This window comes from Anopheles merus, chromosome X (assembly GCF_017562075.2).
Source record: "Anopheles merus strain MAF chromosome X, AmerM5.1, whole genome shotgun sequence".
Taxonomy (NCBI): Eukaryota; Metazoa; Arthropoda; class Insecta; order Diptera; family Culicidae; genus Anopheles; species Anopheles merus.
This window is the reverse complement of record NC_054081.1, coordinates 11009460-11031120: the sequence shown is the minus strand read 5'-3', so window position 1 is coordinate 11031120 and position 21661 is coordinate 11009460. Positions and strand designations below refer to the sequence as shown.

The window sequence follows — 21661 nt, the reverse complement described above, 5'->3', positions numbered from 1 at the left end:
AATATCCATAGGAAAAAAATGAAAGCTTCACAGCTTCATTGGTTTGATCAATAGATGGCGTATTACAACTCATCATTATATTGCTATCCTTTTTCTGCAATGTGTTTCGACAAGTTTCATCTTATAATGACCTATATAGCCTTCTAACTTTCTGAGCAAAAATCTATACGAATGGTCGTGTGGTCAGATACGTGGGTATCAACACCAACGACCATTACTCAAATCTCACTTGCTTCAGTACTGGTGGTTTCCGTTGGAGTTTAGTATTTAAACAATCGTATCGTATCGCCGTTCTAGTTCTAGCGATGCATAACTTCAATGCGAAACCATACAACAGTACAGAGGAAATGAGAAAGCTCTCCTCCAAGCGAGGAAGCTCCACAGGTTGGGATCCCACAAACAGATGGCGCCACCAGCTTTTTTGCTATTTTAGAATGCATGAGTCGTTTGCCGTCTGCTAAACGAAGTCTTTCTATATTCCGTTTAGGTAGAGAATTTGAGGCGTTTAGAAGCCGTTTAGTGGTCGTTTAGTGGATTTGTGGCACTTGGGATACGCGTTTCCGCGGGCGCGGAAACGCGCGTCGTGTATTTGCGGCCTTAGAATTTTCTGCACGAATCATATTAAATAAATGATAAAGTGTATACAAATACTAAATTAAGTAAAAAACTACGGGTAATCAATAGTATTTCAGTCAAAATAGGAGGCGGATTCGTCGGGAACGCAGAAATCGTGTAACTCGGGAACAGACTGTACTATGAAAAAAAATTAAAAGGAGTAGGAAAAATTAAAAAATCAGTAGTTTTTAATGTGCTCATCACCATCATCTGGTCATTCTGCTGATAATAAACAGCGTGTGCATTGGGCCTATCAGACGCGTATGTGTGTGGTGCGTCGAATACTCCAAAGGTCATTTACGCTATTTACAGCTAAATGTAAGGCAATGCTGAAGCCGCAAGTACGTTTTTTGTTACACATAAAATTAAGGCACAATGAAAAGCTCCAAACAACAACAAAACATCATCAATCTGAGCGAAACACTAGTCCTGCTGCTTACATTGTGTTGCAAGCTACGGTGCGCTGTCAAAGTGCTCAGTTTATTTACGTTTGAGTTGCCCTGCAACAATCAGCGATTCGCTTGAGTCAACCGCCGTTTACCTGTGGCTTCGTGACTATTCCTGTGCCCACAGCGGTCAGGTTTTACCGGGGTATAATAGCAATGCCCGAACGCATAAAGCCCGTACTGCACCAGCTAGGGCCAGTGTTGCCGTTGTGTTCGCTTCCCGAATGGACCGAACGATGGAATCGTTCGGCGTGCTAAGCACGCTGCTGGAAAAGGTGCACCATGCTCAGCGGCCGGGCAAGGAGGGCGGCGCTGCGCAAGTTTTTCCAGGACTTTGAGCGCTACCGCAATCGTGCGAAGAAGGGTAAGGGGCCGTTGTTTGCTGTCCGGAGCGGTACCCCCTTTCACATCGCTTACCGCTTATTAATTGCTTCCCCGTTTCCCACTCTGGCAGCCCAATCGTCCCTCGATCCACGCGTGGCTGCGCTGCTCCTCCTGCCCGGGCTGGACCGTGAGCGAAAGCGTACGGGCTGCGGGAGCGCTCGCTGGCCGAAGCGTACGTCCGGGCGCTCGGGCTCGATCGGCGCAGCGAGGATGTGCAGCGGCTGCTCTCGGCTGCCACCGACGACCTGGCGACCCGGCTCGGTTCCCTGCTGCATGGCCGCTGCCCGGCGGTGGGCGATCTGACCGTGGCGGACGTGAACGCTCGGCTCGATGCGATCGCGGACGGGGGCCCGGCGGCCGCCCGAACCGAGCTGGTGCAGCTGATCGAGCGAGCCAGCCCGCTCGACCAGCGCTGGCTGGTGCGGATCCTGCTCAGAAACCTGCGGCTCGCGGTGAGCAGCCGGCGGATACTGCAGCTGTACCATCCGAGCGCCCCAACGATTTACGACGGTGCGAGCGACCTGAAGCAGATGGTGGAGCAGATCGAGAGCAGACAGGCGGCGGCGAATGAGCTGCTGGACGAGCCGGACGGAACCGTGATCCGGCCGCTGCACTTCGTGCGCCCGATGCTCTGCCAGCGGCTGGAGCTGCGCCAGGTCGGGGAGCTGCTGCGCCGCGACGCCTACTGGCTCGAGACGAAGATGGACGGCGAGCGGTTCCAGGTGCACTGGGACGGCGAGACGTTCCGGTACTACTCGCGCAACGGGCACGACTACAGCGAGTCGTTCGGGCGGAGCGCAGACCAGGTCGGCGGCACACTGACGCCCATGCTGGCCACCCTGCTCGCCCCCTCCGTCCGGTCGCTCGTGCTGGACGGCGAGATGATGGTGTTCGATCGGCGCACGCTCCGCTACCGGGACAAGTGCGACGGCACGACGTGAAGGCACTGCGCCCGGCAACACCCAGCTGCGACCCTGCTTCTGTGCGTACGACGTGCTGCATCACAATGGCCGCTCGCTCGCCGGCGTACCGTACGCCGAGCGGGCCCGCCTGCTCGCCGAATCGGTGCGCGAACAGTTCGGCTTCCTCGAGCGGTGCCGGCGGGTGCGGGTGCGCGACCCACCCCACCTGCTCGAGCTGATCAACGGCGCGATCGACGAGCGGCAGGAGGGCGTGGTGCTGAAGCGCGAGGACGCACCGTACCGCCGAATCGGCGGGCCGGCACCGCTGGTACAAGATCAAGCCGGACTACGTCGACGGGCTAGTGGTGGACTTCGATCTGCTCGTGCTGGGCGGCTTCTACAACCAGCGCCGCACGTACGTGAACGCGTTCCTGGTCGGGGTGGCGGCCCGCACCACCCCCCGCCCCGAGTACCTCTCGGTGGCGAAGGTGTCGATGGGCCTGGGGACGCTCGAGTGGCAGCAGCTGAACCAAACGCTGCGGCCTCACTGGCGGACGGGCCCGGCCGACGGTGGCGATGGTGGTACGGTGGTACAGTGCGGCCAGACCACGCCCGACGTGTGGATTGCGCCCACCGACTCGATCACGCTGCAGCTGCGCGGGTCCGAGCTGGTGCGGAGCGATTCGTACGCCGCCGGGTACACCATACGCTTCCCGCGCATCGTCACCGTCCGGCCGGACAAGCTGCCGGACGAGGTGTGCACGCTGGACGAGCTGGAGCAGGTGGCAGGCAGTAACAGAGCGGCCCCGAGTGCAGGCGGCCAACGGGCAACCAAGCTGGCCAAGCGGCACGTCACGCTGGAGGACCTGAGCGCACCGCCGACCGTGGCCAAAGCGAAGGCGCCACGCAAACGGGTGGCGCTGGTCACGCTCGAGCGCAACCCGGAGCAGGAACCGCCCCCGCTGCCGGGCGCCATGCTGCACGGCAGGGACGTGTGCGTGATGAGTGTGGGCAGTCAGCCGGGCGCGGCCACCATCGACGCACTCGAGCGGCTTGTGCGGCGGCACGGTGGCCGGGCCGTCGCCAACCCGACCCCGGCCACGTACGCCATCGTGGCCGGGCGCGTCACCTTCAAGGTGCGCAAGTACATGGAGACGGGCCGCTGGGACGTGGTGCGGGACGAATGGTTGCTGCGAGCCGGCACCGAGGGTAGGCTGGAAGCGTTCCGGCCGGAGGATATGCTCAGCGCAACGGAGCCGACGCGCATGCGGCTGGCGCAACAGTACGACCGGTATGGGGACTCTTACACGCGTCCCACCACACCGACCTCGTTCGGCGCCCTGCTGCGCCGCATGGGAGGCGACGCCGTCGAGCCGGGCCGCCTGACCGACCGGGAGGTGGTACGGGGCGAGCGGATGCTACTGGGCGTGCGGCACGCCACCCGCATGCGTCTGTTCCGGGGTCTCACCGGACGGCTGTACCGGGCCGCGCAAGCGTGGGATGGGCAGGTCGCCGAGTTCCGGGCCCAGCGGGACATGCTGCGCTTCGTGCAGTACGGGGGCCGCTGGTTGCGCGACTCCGAGCCGGGGCGCGCGCGGTACGTGTTTGTTGCGCCCGGCGCTACCGCCACGGTGCAGGAGATGGAGCTGTGGGCCGACCGGATGGCGGCCGGTGAGCCGGCAAGCGGGGATGGCACGACGTTGCTGCAGGTTCGCTGGATTGGGCGCTCGATCGAGACGGGCCAGTTGTGCGATGGGGCGGATTTTATCGTTGCTGACTGAAACGGTCCCAAAGCATCCGGATAGCACTTGTCTACACATTAGTGTTGGGTTTCCTTGAATCTTTCGTTGAGATTCATTCATATGAAGCTTCAGTGATTCAATTATTCGATTCTCGAATCGACTCTTCAAAGATTCATCTTCAAGGATTCATCTCTAAAAATTCATCTACAAGGATTCATCTCAAAAGAATGAATCTTCATGGATTCATTCCTAAGGATTCATATCTAAAGATTCATCTCCAAGGATTCATTTCTAAAGATTCATCTACAAGGATTCATCTCAAAAGAATGAATCTTCATGGATTCATTCCTAAGGATTCATATCTAAAGATTCATCTCCAAGGATTCATTTCTAAAGATTCATCTACAAGGATTCATCTCAAAAGAATGAATCTTCATGGATTCATTCCTAAGGATTCATATCTAAAGATTCATCTCCAAGGATTCATTTCTAAAGATTCATCTTCAATCACCAAGGATTCATGACTTTTCAACGATTCATAAATCCATTAAAATTCATATATCTCCAGGGATTCACGCATCTTTAACGATGTATGATATTTAAAATCAGGCCGGTCTCGTAGTACAGTCGTCAACTCGTGCGACTTAACAACATGCCCGTCATGGGTTCAATCCCCAAATGGACCGTGCCGCCATACGTAGGACTGACTATCCTGCTATGGGGGGAAATCAATTAGTCACTGAAAGCCAAACCCACAAGTGGTGCAGGCAGGCCTTGACCGACAACGGTTGTTGAGCCAAAGAAGAAGAAGAAGAAGATATTTAAAATATTGAATTTTCGCGATCCCAGCAAACAACATGTCCGTAGTGGAATCAAACCTAGCATGGACCGTCTCTTCCAGTAGCAAAACAAACTATCCGGCAGCGTGGTACTTGCCAAGAAGTCTCGAAAGTCTGTATTGGGTTGACATGGCCACGTAGGTTGTTACGCCAAGAAGTAGAATAATGAAAAGCTCAAGCTCTATGAATCCTTGGAGATTTCCTAGGAGATGAATTCCTAGAGATTCGTGTATCTTTCGAGATATATGAATCTTTGCGACCGAGCTTCAGATGCATTGACTCATTTCAAAGATTCATTTCGATTCATGCATCTGAATCAGATTTACCCAACACTACTATACATTTATTCGAAAAACAAATCCTAATTAATGTACGTTATACAATTGTAAAATGTTTCTACCACGTAGCAGCACTGTAAATAATAGGCAACGTAGAAACACGACCAACAAACGAAAGAATAGAATTATGAAAAAGAGTGTTAGACTTCAAATTTATTCCACTTCATTATACACTGGGAGAGCATGATGTATATATCAGGAGAATCCGGCAGCGGAAAGGGAGAGCTAGCAGGGGGTTGAAAGATCGTCGTAGAGCCGGGCATATTCGCAGCTATTTGACGGCGGATTAATGAAATGGGGTAGTGCGAGCCACCTGCCGGCCGCTTCAGACTTTCGGCTGCACGCACATCGTACATCGTTGGCGTTAGGTTAAATGTTGATGCTCTTTTAGTGTGGAACGTGCGCGAATTTGCCCGGTGGCGGCGCACAAGCAGCAGGAAAGATATTCTGCGCTCCCTGCACACCCTTCTCCATCAACTGTGTGAGTGTGTGTGTTTTTGTGTAACTTTACATACAGGTCTATAATCTATTTCGCTTGCGTGAACTGTATATGCATTCTATGCATAGCCGAGCATGTTTGTTTGTTTGTTTTTCTTCATGTATTTGCCGTTTTATAATCCAAATTCAAAATTCATTACAATTCATTCCGCATAAATATGACAGTGTTTGTTTATGAGTTTGTGTGAGTGTGTATGTATGTGTGTGTGTGTGTGTGTTTATCTCCTTAGAGCAAAGGGATCTCTCATATACAATTGTTTATCTCATTTTTCCTGTTTCCTGTCTGCTGCTACACAGTGTTCGTTCGGTTTCCCCCTCTCCGTGTTAATGCCTGCCTGCCTGCCTGCCTGCCTGCCAGCGTGACTTGTTTGAAAAGACTGTGCGCATTTTTGTGTGCGCGCCATTCTCTCTTTCTTCCTTCCACTACCTCTTCCTCGCGATACCGTTTCTGTTTCTACGTTTTTTTTTAAATAATTTTAAAAGAAAAAAAAGGAAAAGAAAACATGTTTCGAGTCAGACTTGGATTTAAATATACCAACCGAAGAGAAAAAAAAAACAAAACAGGAAGCAATTTACTTCCTTCCTGATTTTCCCTTCGCTTTCTCAACAAAACTACTGCGTGTTATAGGCCTTTCCGCAATTATCTCCCGCTCGGGAGGGGTGAGGGAGGTTACAATATAACCATCACTTGAGAGTAAGTGGGTGTGTGTGTGTGTTTGAATGCGCACAAACAAAAGAAAAGAACCCCATAAAAGTAAGCATTATTAACGCGCAAACCCAGACACACTCGAAGCGGTCCAGAGTTGTAATGGTAGTATTAAGTTGGGAAGGTAGCGGGGGTGTAGCGAAATGGAAGGACACACCAATACATTAGCGTATACAAATTATTAATAGTTTGCGCCCTCGATTCGATTGCGATTACTAAGTGCCGTCACGTGGCGCGCCTTAATTAAGGCGAACAAAAAAAAAAACGCACAAAAATCACGCGCACACACACACACACACACACATCCGCACGCACGGCATGCACACCAACAATACGAGGTGTGAAAATGGGGTGGAGGAGGAGGCGGGGTTAGGGCGTATGTTATGAATTTAAATGAGTATAAAATTTATATTGTAAAATACGTAAATCTATTATTTTACGCGCACTGGTTGAGTTGGTGTGCGACAATTGCGTGTAATCGTAAAGGCAACAATAGGGAGGGAGGGAGAAGAAGAAAAAAAATGGTAAGCAAAATCTGTCCATTTCACAGTCCGGGAAGACGGGGGAAAGAAGTGAAGGGATGGAACGAGCAAAAAATCTTATCTTTGTGTAAGTGTGTAAGTGTGTGTGTGTGTGTGTGTGTGTGTGTGTGTGTGTGTGTGATTGTTGTCCTAGCCATACATTTAGGTGAGTGTTGCACGCTATTGTCCTCCTGTCGATGCGTTAAATTAAGAAGACACGGTTGCAGTGGTATTGGTGTCGGTGGTGGTGGCGGTGGCGGTGGTGGTGCTGCTGCTGCTACTGATGGCGCTAGCGGGAAGCAGCGAGCGGAACAGGCGGACCACGGTCGAGACCGGGGCGACGGCCACGCTGGACCTGGTCGGCGGCGGGGGAACGAGCTCGAACAGTGTGGCGAGGGCGTACGCGACGGCGGCGGCAGCCCGGGCCACCTCCTGGGTCGCGCTGACCATCGCCGGGACCTGCTCCTTCGTTGGCAGCGCCGTTTCGGCACCGTCGGCACCGTCGGCACCGTCGGCGTCCGGCGTCGCCGCCGGTGGCGCCACTGCCGCAACGGCCGCCTCCGCCTTCAGGCCGGCGGCGTGCGCTTCCGCCCCGGCTTTGGTCACCTCGTCCATCTGGGCGAGCAGTTTTTTGCTTCGGTCCGGATCATCCGATGACGACGGTTCCCTGTCCGCCTCCGCCAGCGACTCCTGCAGCACCTTCTCCACGACCGTCTTCGCTGCCTTGGCGGCCCGGGCGGCGAGCTGCGTCGCCGCCAGCACCTCCTGCAACAGCTCGCTCACGTTCGCCGGCTCTCCGCCCGCAGCGCCGTCCTGCTGCTCTGCGCCGTCAGCCACCGCCGGCGGGGCGGCACCGGCCACGCCCAGCTTCTGGCCAGCGTCGTTCGCTTTCCGGGCGGCCCGGTTCGCGGCGGACGCGATCGAGGTCGCATCGTTCTCGCCAAAGTCCTTCGACTTGAGCTGCAGCTCGCACTTCAGCTTGACCTGCTTCGGCTCGGCACTGTTCTTCTGCGGCACCGAGATGCGCATATCGGCCAGCTTCTGCAGCAGCTCGTCCGCCTGCGCCTGCTCCTCCAGGTCGTCGCGCTTCGGGAAGATGAGCAGACACCGCCCATTTCGGCTCTGGCTAATCTTGGCCGGGTAGCAGTCCCGGGTGCGCAGCTCGTCCTTGAAATCCTTGAACGGCACCGAGAACATGTTCGACACGCGGATGCGCACACTGTCCTGCAGCTGCGGTTTCGGCTGGCGCGGTGGCCGCTGCTGCTTCTGCTGCGCCGCCGGCTGCCCGTTGGTGCCGTTCGCGGCGCCCGCCTTATTGTTCGGGCGCAGCCGGCCCCCCTTGCCACCCGGGTGCGGCCGTTGCCGCTGGTGCTGCTGGCCGTCGCCGCCCTCCTCGCCCCCGGTTCGGCCCCCGTCCGGGCTGCCGTAGTCGCCCGAGTCGCGGCGCGAGTAGCGGCGCGGCTTGCGCGAGTAGCGCCGTTTCCGGCGCATGCGCGGACCACCGCCCTCGCCACTCTCGTTGCCACCGTCCAGCCCGCCGCCATTGCCGCCGTCCTGCTCGTTGCCGCTCTTGCCGCCCTCGCCGGCCGCACTGTTGCGCGTCGACCGGCGGCGCCGGTTCGACTGGCGGCGCCGGTCCTGCTGCTGGCCGCCGGCGCTGCCGCTGCCGCGCGTGCGCCGCTTCCGGAAGCTCTCCACGTCCGTGTCCTCGTCCTTCAGCTCGATGTGCTTGCCCTCCGACTCCAGGCGCTCCTTCAGCTTCTTCAGCACGCGCACCACGTCCAGCCGGCGGGACGACAGCAGGCCCCACTGGACGCCGATCGCGCGCGGCTCCGGCCGCGGCTCGACGCGTATCACGCGCGTCGGCGTCACGATCAGATCGACCGTGAAGTCGTACGGCTGGAACAGGTCCGCCTGCAGCTCGCTGAACACCTGCTCGTCCGCCACCGTCGTCGCGATAACCGTCTTCGGCGTGATCACGCCCAGCTGCACCAGGATCGCTATCTCCAGGTCAACGTACCCGTTGCCCTTGCCGATGCGCTGGCCGCGCTCGGATACGGCCACGCACCCGACCACAACCATGTCGAGCGGTTCGGTCTGATCGATGCCTGTTGTTTGTATGCAGGGCGTAGGCAAAAAGAGAAAGAGCGGGCGAGTAAGAGAGAAATTAGTTTAATCGCGTTTGTTTTTTCGTTGAAAAGTAAACATTAAACAAAATGCTGTCTGCAGAGCGCCAGGCTAAGCCTGATTAAGTCGTTCGTATTTCAAGCCTTAATCAAATTGCTGTTGTTATAATATAATATTGTTGTTGTTTTTTTTTTCTTCTATCGTTCCACATGTTGGGGTTTCAAGTTATTAAAATCATGATTATTACTTTGTAACGCAATCTATTACATATTCGTAATTTAACAAAATTGGCACCAAGCTTTGACTCTAAGGCATCCATTTTTGCCTCTTAGGCCCTTTCGAGGTCTTTCGGTGTGGCCCGAGACCGCTTGAGCCAAAATGTATAGACACATTTCTCATTCTACACTACATGCCAGTCCATTCCGGACGTTTGAACTATGAAGAGATTTTCAACTTCGCAGATTTCTCTAGCGGAATTTAGGGCAAGAGTGCCACCAAGCATTTTTACCATTAAAACTTTAGTTAAATGACCAATTGAGTATACTGATGGTTTTGTTACAATGACTACAAATGCTGTGCCGAATTTCATATGGATTAAACGATTTTTATTATTGTTTTCAACTGTTTTATGTTGAGTTTCAAAATTGGGTAGAAGATTATGCTTTTTCAACCATACCAAATAAGCTCTCAAAAAATTAGGAACAATGAACCGAGACAATATTTATACCACTGTAAGCTGAGAAAAGATATCTTTTTGTTATGGTGGTTAGTTAAAAAACATTTTTTTCATCCCTGAAAAAATCCAATTTCAAAAAAAGATACTTTTGGGACAAGAGAGCCACCTCTATTTGGGGCAAGTGTGCCACTACAGTAGGTGACCGTTAACTAGATGTGTTTTAACTGGAGTGCTTTTTAATTGGAGGTTCGCTAACTGGAGTGATTCTCAGTTAAAGAACACTTAAACGTCAAAACATGAAAACATCCGGAATCTCATGAAGAGAAATTTGTCGCAAATGTGCATTATTCACACAAATTTAGGGTATTTTGCCTACGCTTGCTATTAATTTATGCCATCACACGAATTACTATACTTTATATCAACATAAATGAAAAAAAAAAATGGTATGTTTATTCCAGTCAACGCCAATCAAAACAATCAATCCATAGAAACGTCACTCCAATTAGCGAACGCTGTTCGTTAACTGGAGCTTGTTTACCTCTCAGTTAGCGGTCGTGTACTGTATATATCATAGGCGCGGGCTGTCAAAAATATAGACATTATTGTTTAATAGGCGAAAGAACTCCGTTGGGGCCAAAGTCTCTAAAATATTCAAACAACAACAACAAAATAAACATTGTTGTAGCGTGCAGCGGTATGGTGCGCTATTATGCGCGGATTCCGCCCCGGAAAAGAAAAACTAGTCAGTAGCTAAGATATTGCAGTACACTTTGTGGCCTAAAAGACTGATTGTCAGACCATTGGCAGACTACCTTACCGATGTTTTCCTCTATTTTCTCTCCATGCATGTGTGTACAACAAATATAAGAATTCCATAAAACTGTTCAAGTTATAGAACAAAAACCGAAAATGTGTATTTTCGAACATGGAATTCCGGACACATTGCTTTTGTTTAGGTTACAAAAATAATGAAAAATTGTTTCATAGTATAGTTTTACAGTATTTATGGTCACGGTATTCCAACGGCAGTCGAATGGACTAGTGGGCTTCAAATCGAGCAGCAAATGTTGGAAACATGCCAATCGATGAACTGCTAGTCTATTTATTTTTAAGATTTTTAACTATCCAAAACACTTAAACAAGTAAAAATGTATGTCTTCTTGGTCGAAGCTCCCCAAAATTATTTGGGGAAAGTATCAGATTGAACCTCTTTTTGGGCATGGTTGCTGCTTAGAACATTATACTTCTGCTAAACGTGTAGGAATTACGTTTATAGCTGTCAGTACAAACAAGCATTACTTTTGATTGGATGTTACAAACGATTTCGCTACAGGTTAGTAGTACGGGTGAGTTTACAGCATTGATTTCAGTCGCCATAATAAAAGAGGATTTCTATCGAGATTGTTAGGAAGCGAGTTTCTAAAATGCATTTCCCAATCAATGCCAGCTCAAAAATATTGTGAATTGAAATCACACCAATATCAACATAAACCATTGTCTGTCATGAATAAAACTAACCTACTTAGTCATTGCCTAGTCATTATCTTTGCGTACTATCTTTTTAGGCTGCTCAAATTTTGAAAATATCAAAGGCCGATGGCCAAATAGATATAATCTATTACAAACGATCTTTAGTAATACGTGTCTTAGCTTAAAAAAATTGCTTTACAGTTTTTACTGTCGTAACTTAACTGTTATCCCAATGTGAGATGAAAGGAACTGCTAACAATCTGATTTTTGTATCATATAATATCATATAAAAACATGGTAGCGGCTCACGATACTATTTTAAGTGGCATTTTGGCCCGCTAAGGCAAATGAGTTTGACATCGCTGCTCTAAGGCATCAATGTTTGACTCGTTTAGGAATCATCATAAGTTTACAGGGTATTTTTAAAAATTTAACAGGTTTTTAACAATTGTTATTTCACATCATATAAACAATACAAAAACCTTGTATAAATTGTTTTTTTTTTTTGTTGTTGTGAAAATACATGCCAATTTTTTTCACTCCATTAAAACTACCAAAATTGGCATACTAATTGTTGTATTTTAAAATTCTATCAATTAAATTATCAACTGTTTATCTGAACTTTCATAACTTTGGGACACTCAGTTTAAGAAATGACGTTAAATTTTGTAAACAAAGCGATTGACTAACAGCCGAAAATTGGTGCCTTAGAGCCAAAACTTAGCGGCAACGACTGTAACAATTTCTATCAACAGCAAGCTATTGGAGTCTATTTCCCGTAACAAACCACTGTAAAACAGTTTGAACCGACGTGAGCGAAAGGGTATTCGTGGCAGAGCTGGAGTGCTAATGAAAACAATCATCATTAGGTAGCTCCCTAACCAGAATCAGTTCACACACACACACACGATCGTTACTTGTCGGTTGATCAATTAATGAACGAACATGGCACGCATTCTCTAACAGTTGAATAATTCATAAATTCTAATAATGATAATTATTTGAAAGCTTATAGCAATCGCCAGCTACACAAATGCGTGTGTTTGTGTGCACAAATTTGCACCGTCAAAACCCCTGACTTGGCTTATCACACAACGGGAAGCAGCAGCAAGATTAACCTGTTACACCTTTCTCTATCACCAAGTGCATTAATCTCAGCTGCACTAGCAACGAAACATGCCGCTGTACGAAAACAAATGTAGAAAATAAACGGACAACACAGAAGCGCAGGCAGAGGGACAGAGAAAGAAAAAGGTAGTTCAAGCACGGCTCTAATTGCGCATGAATCGGGGGGGGGGGGGGGGGGGAACGTACCGAGCTCCTCGTATGTGTCCTCGCCGGCCAGCATCTTGACGATGCGTCTCTGTTGGACGAGCGGCACCTCCTCCACACTGCTCGGCAGCTTGATCTTCGCGTACAGGTAGTCGGACTTTTGCGACGGCGCGACGAACAGCGTTTTGTTCGCCTTCAGCACCTGCAGCTTGACCGCTTCCTGCGCCATATCGATGTTCACCTTAATGTTCGCTGTTGATGGCACAGAAGCAACAAAAAATTGTGACATTAGGCTACTTTCTAATGATGGGAACAATGAAGTTTTCTTCGTAATCGATTCCGGCTAGGTCCGAAGTTTTCTGGAATCGATTCCGGACTGTAGGTCCAGAATTGACTCCGGAATCAACTCGGCTCCGGAATTGATACCAAACACGGAATCGGAATCGGGTAGGAATGGCTTATGATGAACGGGTTCGGCCCGCTACTTACTCGCTTGTTTGAATTCGGGGGTGTCGGCGAGTCGTTCGGCCGTCTGTTCCGCTGCCGGAAAGAGTGGTATCTTTCTGTTGACGTAGTTGCTCGAGGCCGAACCCTGCGGGAAGAGGGCTTTCATCGTGGTCCACACCTGCTGCCGGTAGAAGCGTTTCGAGGGTGCGTTGTCATCGTTGTTCTCTGCAAGGCGCACGCGCGCGCGCAGCATACCGGAAAGAAACGAAGCGGTTGGGTTTAAAGTTTGGAACAGATTTTGGAAGCTAATTTCTATCAAAAGCGATGCCCCAGCAATCCCTCCTAAACCCTGTATTGCCCTCCCGCATCAACGAACGTTGTTTATGCCCCTCGGACGCCATGGACACGTGGTGAAATGTGCGGGCGAGATGTCGATATAGCCATAGTTTGCCCGTTGCATCATGGTGTTATATATATAAAGTTAATGTTTATACGCCTTCTATAGCAATGTCCACTTTGGATCGAATTTGTCCCCAAAAGCAATGAGTAAGGGAAGCTAAATATAACTTTGTATAGGGAAAGGTTGCAATGCAGCGCCAATCACCAACCCCCGCGACAAACTGTAGTGTTTGCCTTCGTGATCACTTTCTAATCCGGACGTCGGGATTCAAATGTATCCGCCGATTTGTTTGAAATGTCAGCAGTTTGGTAAACATTGACACTTTCTATACGAAAAAAGAGTTTCTGGTTTTTGGCTGCGCTAGAAAATCCCAGATTAATCAAAACTTTGAAACATAAACATCCGCCGTTCAGCGTGCCTGTACTTTATGCGTGCGTGTGTGTGTGTGTTTGTTTGTGCGTTGAAGTACATTCTGTGTCAGCGGTTGAGCGCGGTTGATCGATGATTTTGGGAGTTGTCTTTTTCGGTTGATTGAGGAAGACGGAAGAGAGCACACGCAGATCCGATTTATGACGAGAACTGCAGGGGGGAGGTTGTTGAAACGTGGATGCAGCAAAACACCAGCATTAGGAAGGAAGATAGCAGCGGCGTGCGTTTGTGATTGTTGATTGTAGATTGAAGCAGATTGTAGTGCGTGCGCTGGGTTGGCGGGTTGGTGGGGCGGTGGTTGTTTCTTCTGCTGGAATGTTACCGTTTTATACACATGCACATACATACGCACAGCACAACCACACACAAAAAAGTACAAGTTTCGCGTTTGAGGGGATGGGGCTGAAACAATACTGTGCGCAAGAGCGTAGCGAAATAATTAGCGATCGTCAGTGTTATTTAGTCACGTATTAAACATTTTCTTAATATTTATTATCCTGAGTATGCATGGGCCTTCTCTCCGATTTATGGGTTTGACTTGGTTTTGATCGTAAAAATCCGCTAATTAAAGTAGTGTTTAATGGTTTACTGTATTTTTGTTTGCAGGAGGAGGAACTCATAAAAACTACCTGCTGCTAGCGTCATTGTCTGTGAAGGGCTACAAAGACTGAAAACTTCAGCCGGGGATAGGTAATAGTGATAAGTATTTTGTGTGATGTTCTAACGAGACGAGTGTATGGTAAATAGCGTACAAAATTCATAACATTCCTGCGAAAAGATTCATCGATCTGTTCGAACGTGCTTCTCAACAAAAGCAGCTGGCAGATCGGAGTAGCGATGTGCTCTCTCTAGTGCACCCACGACTCCGACTATTGACTCCGACTGGCAAAATGAGAACCAAGAATTCCGCCCGGAGTCGAAGTCGTCCGGAGCCGTAGCTGTCTGGGTTGGAGTCGCTCGGAGTTGTCCGGAGCTGTCCGGAGTTGTCTGGAGTTGTCTGGAGTTGTATGGAGTTGTCTGGAGTTGTCTGGAGTTGTCTGGAGTTGTCTGGAGTTGTCAGGAGTTGTCAGGAGTTGTCAGGAGTTGTCAGGAGTTGTCAGGAGTCGTTGGAAGTTGTCCAGAATTGGCCGAAGTCGGACTCCAGAAGACTCCGGATGACTCTGGAAGATTCCGGATGACTCCGCCTCCAGACGACTTCGGCCGGCTCTGGCTATTGGTCCGATTTAGACTCCGATAAAACCATAACTGCAAGCTCCGTCCGTCCGGAGTCGTTCGGAATCGCACAGAATAGGAGTCGTCTGGAGTCATCCGGAGTCACCCGCGGTCGGAGTCGTCCGGCGTCGTTCAGAGTTGTCCGGAATTGCCCGGAGTCGGACTCCGGAAAGCTCCGGATGACTCAGGAAGATTCCGGATGTCTCCGCCTCCAGACAACTTCTGACGACTTCGGTCGACTTCGGACTACTCCAATCGCTTCCAAAAGACCGGATAATGCCGACCGGACCAAACTTCCGAAGTCGGTTCCAAAATTATAGAAATCAGATCGGAGTCGACTCCGTATGCTTGCAAATTTTACCCATCACTAGACCGGACACACGGATGTGTGTTTCTCGTCCAGTGTGTGTGCTGCGCATTTCGGGGTTGGAAGTAGGGGGGATAGGGTGCGCCGCCAGATGGGAAAAGTGGGACTAGTAACGGGGCAGCACAATTTCAACCACCCACCAACGATTGGAAAACGTGTGTGAGGAGCTGAATGAAATGAAGAAGAATCACACACCATAATAATAATAATAATAAAATCATCCAACCAAGTCAGTCTAGCAGGGGTGGATGGCATAAAAAGGAAGCCCACTGAGCAAAACGATGAAGCGGCGGGGCGGCGGTGGCAGCACACAAATCAAAGACCCGTTGCACCGCGGCGAACATACAGCACACCACATACATTACACTTATACTGCGAGTACTCTCGCGCGCTCTCTATTTTCGGAGGCGAATGGTTGTGCACAGTTGTGCGTTTTCCCTGCTTTCCATCGGCACGTACACCGGGCAGCGCGCGAGGGGTTGTGATGGTGAGGAGATAAGGGGCAGAGGTGGCGGCGTGCTACAAGCAGGGTGTCGACAAAACGAAACAATCGCTAACTAATGCAATCGGTATGTGGGATGTCCTTATACGATTCGATGGCGATCGCGCACGATAAACGGGGCGAGGGTTGGTGGTGCTATGGCCGATCGAATACCACACAGCGGGATGGATGTGTGCGAAACAAGCAACAGCACCAACAAAAATCGGAACAACTGACAAATGGTTGCACAGCTTTGCTGGGCGGGGCACAGCGGTGAGAGACCGCGATCGATCAAATATGATCTCATCGTCGAACAGCGGCCCGCTGTTACGCGGCGATTTAATGATCGCTTGGACACCTCCAGGAGGACACACGCACTCACACACACAATTGCGTACAATTGCGGAAGGAAGAAGACGTGCGATATGTGTCCTTCTTGCTGCTTTTGCCGCGAAATGTGCACGTGCCAACGGCAACGGGCAAAGGAGCAGGGGAGCGGCGATTTCACCACCAGCGAAACTCACCTTCTGTCAGACGATTCTCACTACGTCAGTCATCCATTTTGATTAGATTTTTATGGCGCGCTTGCGCTTACACCCTCCTCGCCGCCGGTCGTTCTTTCTCATCGACAAAAGAGTACGAAAAAGGAGATAATGAAGCGCCCGCAAACAAGGTGCTCCATAATTCGCGATCGGTAAAGTCGCTGGCGCACAGAACGGACACACATACACACAAGTGTGTGTCGCGCACGCGCACGCGTTAGATGCATCTTGGTTTACCATCTATCCGCGTCAGTGTGTGAGTGTATGTTTGGCAGACACGTTCACATCTTTCTCACTTGATGATGCGCGAGCGAGAGCGAAATCTTGCGAACTCGGTGATGATCGTGTGTGCGAGTGTGTATTGTGTACTCTCTCTTTCTCATTTCTAATTAAGCCACAAGCGTGGTGGTGCTGTGTGCACTGATAGACCTTAGCAGCAGGCACTTGAAATAGAAATGGTCTAATTCTAAGCGCTCATGTGTGTGTGTATATGTGTGTTTTTGTATGTATCTGGAGAAAAAATGTGCTTGCGAGTTGTTTTTTTTTAATTACACGCAAATTTGTAAATCATTTGTAGCCGGCGCCATCTTCCCCGCGAGAAGCGAGAGCGCGCGAGAGGGAAAGCAAGAGACACGAGAGTGAATAGTAACGTTGCTGTGTGTGCTGATAATTATTCACCCCCTGAATACAGACACACTAACCCACACCACACGCTCAATTGATTACAGTTTTCTCCAACTCCATTTTGCTTCTCTGTTTCTGTTCTCGTGTTGCATCCTAAGACTCTACCAATTTCAGCCATTTCAGTCGATACTTTCCGCTGTTTAACAATGTATGGGTTTTTTCGCACTACTGCAGCGAATTCGTGTGTCGACACCAAAAAACAGTGACACGCGCGCACACGTGCGTACCGGGTTGGGCGCAGCACGGACCAGGCGCGTGACTTTCGCAGCACCCGCGGCGTTAGTGGGAGAGGTCATTGTGCTTGTGCTGCTGGGGGGTTGACGAAAGCGGGATTGGTAAGCCAAAAGCAACAGCACTACAACCGAGGCTTGTCAAAATTACCAATCCTTCGTGCTAGGAACACAATTTACGCACGCTCCAGTGTATGCGCGCGCACGCGCGTGTGTGTGTGTGTGACGCGAGTGTCATCTCACACACGGCGGAAACGCCATCATCACCGGCGCTACCCATATGCATGTGTGTGCGCGCTGATGATGTGTATGAAGAGAGATGCGCGAATAGATATTGCATCACGCAGGCACTCTATTTCCTCCCCAAGCGACAAAATCAACATTCTTTCTCGCTCTCTCAGGTTTACCGATCTATTGGGTAGAACGAGAAAGCATGTCGATTTTGTAGTTGGGTCACTTTTCTAGCATCGTGCGTCTGCGTGTGTGTGTGTGTGAAGTTCCGAAAAAGATATGAAAATAAGAATGATTTCACGGTGCACACACAGAGACACACACGGGAACAAGATAGGATGGTATGGTGGTGGTGGTGTGTGGCAATTGCGATGAGATGACTTCATCTCACGCACCGCACGCACGCTTCATTGCCGTGCGAGAGCCCGATGAACAAATTCGCCTGTGAGTGGCGTGAGAGAGAGAGAGAGAGAGAGAAGGAGCGCGCGCGAAATGACACATCCTGTGTGCTGTTTGTGTCTCGCACGTTTTTCGGTGCGTTTTAATTCGGGATGAGGTAAGCTTGCAAACATTTCCTAAAATACTTCCACCAACTGCATCCCGCACGGCCAATTTTTTTGAAGCGTAAAATGTTGCCACCATGATGTAGGAAGAAAATGGGAAAAACAGAAGGGAGAAAAAACAAACAAATACAAAAAGACGAAATAGCAAAGCCGCGGCTGGCTGCCACAAAACCGGCGCGTGGTTGGTGTTTTGCCTCGCTTCTGTGTATTTAGACGGGATGACTCAATTCCAAAATACAAAGCCACCACCATCCAACACACCTATGCAATTGGGGGAAAAATGGAAGAGCCGGATGGTTGTGGGGCTTGTCCCATTCTCCTGCTCCTGCTTGGCCCGCTCCATGTTCATTTCACCGGGCGAATAGATACATGTCATTTCTCTCTTTCTCTCTCTCTCTCCAATAATCTTCGCCCGCCAAGCAAACCGTGGGTTGTGTTGAAATTTTACGATTCTCAAACCCTCCCCCATCCCCCGGTCGGCTACCCCAGGCGTTACTTACCCATGGGAGGTGGAGAATTCTTTTGGACGTCGTCCTCGGGCTCGCTGGCGACCATTATTATTGCTTTGCGCTGCCTTTCTCTTAGCGATGTGTGGCCGGTCGTATGTGTGTGTGTGTATGTTTTATTGCACCCGGTTTTTGCTTCTTCCTTTTATTGCTGCGTCGTTTTACGGCGATCTCGCCTTCGCTCCGTATGCAGCAACAGCGACAAGCACACACACACACCAACACTGGTTTTGATGGTCACCACCACACGGTCAACAATAAAACAACAAACCAAAATAAAAAAATAAGCCTAAGTTGTGTCTTTTCTCGACCACTTTCAATCACACGTACGCACACACCCACACACACTGATGCGCGCGCGCGCGCTCTATTGTTCTGTGTATATAGCTAATGCGGCGGTTCGCTGTCCTTTGCTCGGTTGTGTTTTGCACAATTCGAATCGTCTTCGTCGGTGCCCAACGTCCAGGGGTCAGGGTGAAGGAAGCTGGAAAATAAAATGAGATAGACACACATACAAACACACACACAATTAGTTTATTTGCAGTTTTGTTGGTTGTGCCAAAAAAAAGTTGCTCTTAGTGCCGTCCCGCCGATCGCCCAAACCCCACTTAATTACACCTTATTTGGGGCTTAACAGGGCTTGCTCTCTTTTTCTGTTAACTCACTCTTGCACACAACAGAACTAAGCACACGCATACACAGAAACCCACAGTCACGCGCACACACTATCCCACCTGTGTAGTGCGGCTTGGTGCGTGAAAAACACACCAGTAGTATGGATGTGTGTGCGTGTGTTCGTGTGTGTGTCACGTTACAGCAATTGGTAGATCCATTGCTGTGAGCGAAATAAGGCAAAGTGGGGTATACAAAAAAATGGGAAAAATTGAACATTTGCACACAAATATTTTGCTTCAAGTAGAGGAAGAAAAAAACATAAAGCATTCCGAATATTTGTGCAGGTTAAGCAATGTACAACCATCTTCATCGTAGCAGCGCAACCGCGCTAGTAGGGCAATCGCAAACGCGTTGGCACGAAAGAGAGGGGAAAACAAGGCGAGGCTGATGCCTTCCGCGGCGGCCGTTACACGCATACACACGCAACCGGCACGTATCACGGCACGGGCGAGCCAGAGGGCGAAAGCGAGAAAAGGAGCGAAGCGGCGGGCCCGCTCTACAGTTGCATTTTCTCGTCCCTAACCTTACAAAAATCCAAATCCCGAGCCCGAGTGCACAAAAAATGCTTCACTCACGGAAAAAGAAGCACCAACGCGAAGCTGCACAAAAATGGCGAAATGTTTGCGGGACTTGGGGCTTCGTGCCGGCTCACGGAGAGGTGGGGGCCGGCCTATTTCCTGCACCTCCCTTCGGAAGTGGCACTCGGGCTGGCTGTGCTTGGAGGTTACGTGGTGTGTATAACCGTCCCCGGCACTGTTCGGCCTGCGGTTAGACCTGCATGATCGCGTAGGTTGTTACGCTAGTGGCAAGAAGAAGAAGGCGAAGTAGCTTCTGTACAAATTAGATGGGTTATAGTTAGGCACACACACACACACACACACACACGCACGGGGTATCTTTAACTCTCCCTATCTCTCTCTCTCTCTTTCTCGCTGACTCTTTCGCCATGAACGAAATAAAAAAAAATCACCGCCGCCTTCAAGGAACGGCAACACTGCGTGATCGCGCAACGGCACGCCAATTTGCAAGCTGTCTGTATGCCCTCTTTTCTCGGTGTTTACCTTTGATGCCGCTGTCGTAAGACTTGCCGTGTATGCGTACGCGATGCGTAGTACGGTCGCTCGCTGCAGCGAAATACAAAATGTAGGAACTGTTGTGATTTTGGGATGCACAGCACTCTGGGAGGGTAACACACGTCCGCTTCACTCAACGTTTGGTATATAGTGATGTGTGCGCTCCGCGTGCCGGATCATACATGCACGCATGGAGAGCGTTCTGCTCCGCCGTGCGCCGCTGGAACGATGGTTCCATCCGGTGCGGCACTCGCTCGAGAGCGCGCAGGAAAGGGATAGGTGGTGCTGCCAGTCGTCCCGCTCTGGTTCGCTCCGGTTGCAGCGTGGAGATGCTCGGTTCCGCAGCGCTTTGCGTGAACATCACTATGGGAAATTTCTACCTCCCTAGACCTGTGTGCCTGTACAGGTACGGAAATCTTTTTTACTCGAAGCTTAAAAAACTATGCATCATTATTTATGAGACTTTACGTAACTAATTAGTGATGTTTTTGCTGACAAACCACGGGACTTGACTTACCCGGAAATTAATAGTGTTTGTCATGGACAACCTGTATACGGCTACTCCCCGATATACGCCATTCGCGATGTACGCGATTTCGCTATACCGGTAGTCTCTGAGATACACGGTACCTCCTAGGCCCGTGGCAGCGCTCATCCGATGCGTTTTTATCCGACGAGATTTATATGGGATTTGACAGATAACGTCGGACGTGCGATTTCGTCGTACGACGGAATAAAAAAAATTGATTCCGTCGGATCGTCGCATCCGATTTTATCTGTCAATGTAATCATGCAGTTTATGTAGGATCAATATGAAATTATTTTTTCATAATGGTTAAACCATTCAAAACATTCAAATTTTCGCAATATGAACCGAAATAGCGTTTGACAGAAGCGTCCGATAAAATCGCATCGGATGAGCGTTGCCACCGCCCTTAAACCCATGTCTGTGCTCTCCATCGGATGCGATTTTATCGGAAGACCTGTGAAAATTTTATATAGAATATGATAGATAACGTCGGACGCCGCATCCGATGATATCTCCCAAGTGCCACAAATCCACTAAACGACCACTAAACGGCTTCTAAACGCCTCAAATTCTCTACCTAAACGGAATATAGAAAGACTTCGTTTAGCAGACGGCAAACGACTCATGCATTCTAAAAATAGCAAAAAAGCTGGTGGCGCCATCTGTTTGTGGGATACCCAACCTGTGGAGCTTCCTCGCTTGGAGGAGAGCTTTCCCAAATAGCCAGAATTGCTTAAGCAGCTCATTTTGGCA

At 50.0% G+C, this 21661-nt stretch overlaps 2 protein-coding genes across 3 annotated transcripts in view; one reads left to right on the top strand and one right to left on the bottom strand.

Moving 5' to 3' along the window:
- The window catches only part of LOC121589858 (DNA ligase 4), a 21097-nt gene extending 16323 nt beyond the window's left edge, over positions 1–4774 (top strand). The window contains 1 exon segment of the mRNA XM_041909066.1: positions 3130–4774. Coding sequence (XP_041765000.1) covers positions 3130–4128 — 999 coding nt within the window. The 3' untranslated portion in view covers positions 4129–4774.
- Positions 4775–5391: 617 nt separating this feature from the next.
- LOC121590030 lies at positions 5392–20551 on the bottom strand. Of its 2 annotated transcripts, XM_041909383.1 has the most exons (6): positions 20368–20551; positions 18962–19115; positions 18626–18855; positions 13029–13211; positions 12582–12791; positions 5392–9099 (listed from the first exon to the last, which is right to left on the bottom strand). In XM_041909383.1, the coding sequence occupies exons 3-6, from the start codon at positions 18678–18680 to the stop codon at positions 7199–7201; spliced, it is 2349 nt and encodes a 782-aa protein (XP_041765317.1). In that variant the 5' UTR covers positions 18681–18855; positions 18962–19115; positions 20368–20551; the 3' UTR covers positions 5392–7198. The 2 variants fall into 2 exon arrangements, with proteins under 2 accessions (XP_041765317.1, XP_041765308.1); XM_041909374.1 differs by having other exon boundaries at positions 18626–19115.
- Positions 20552–21661: the final 1110 nt, after the last annotated feature.

Excerpts from the sequence above, each read along its gene's own strand:
- LOC121590030 (XM_041909374.1), bottom strand. The coding sequence starts at position 18,680 with ATGGTCGCCAGCGAGCCCGAGGACGACGTCCAAAAGAATTCTCCACCT. Across the intron at positions 13,212-18,625 it reads GAATTCTCCACCTCCCATGG|AGAACAACGATGACAACGCA; the intron begins GTAAGTAACGCC and ends TGCGCCTTGCAG. Across the intron at positions 12,792-13,028 it reads CCCCGAATTCAAACAAGCGA|CGAACATTAAGGTGAACATC; the intron begins GTAAGTAGCGGG and ends TGCCATCAACAG.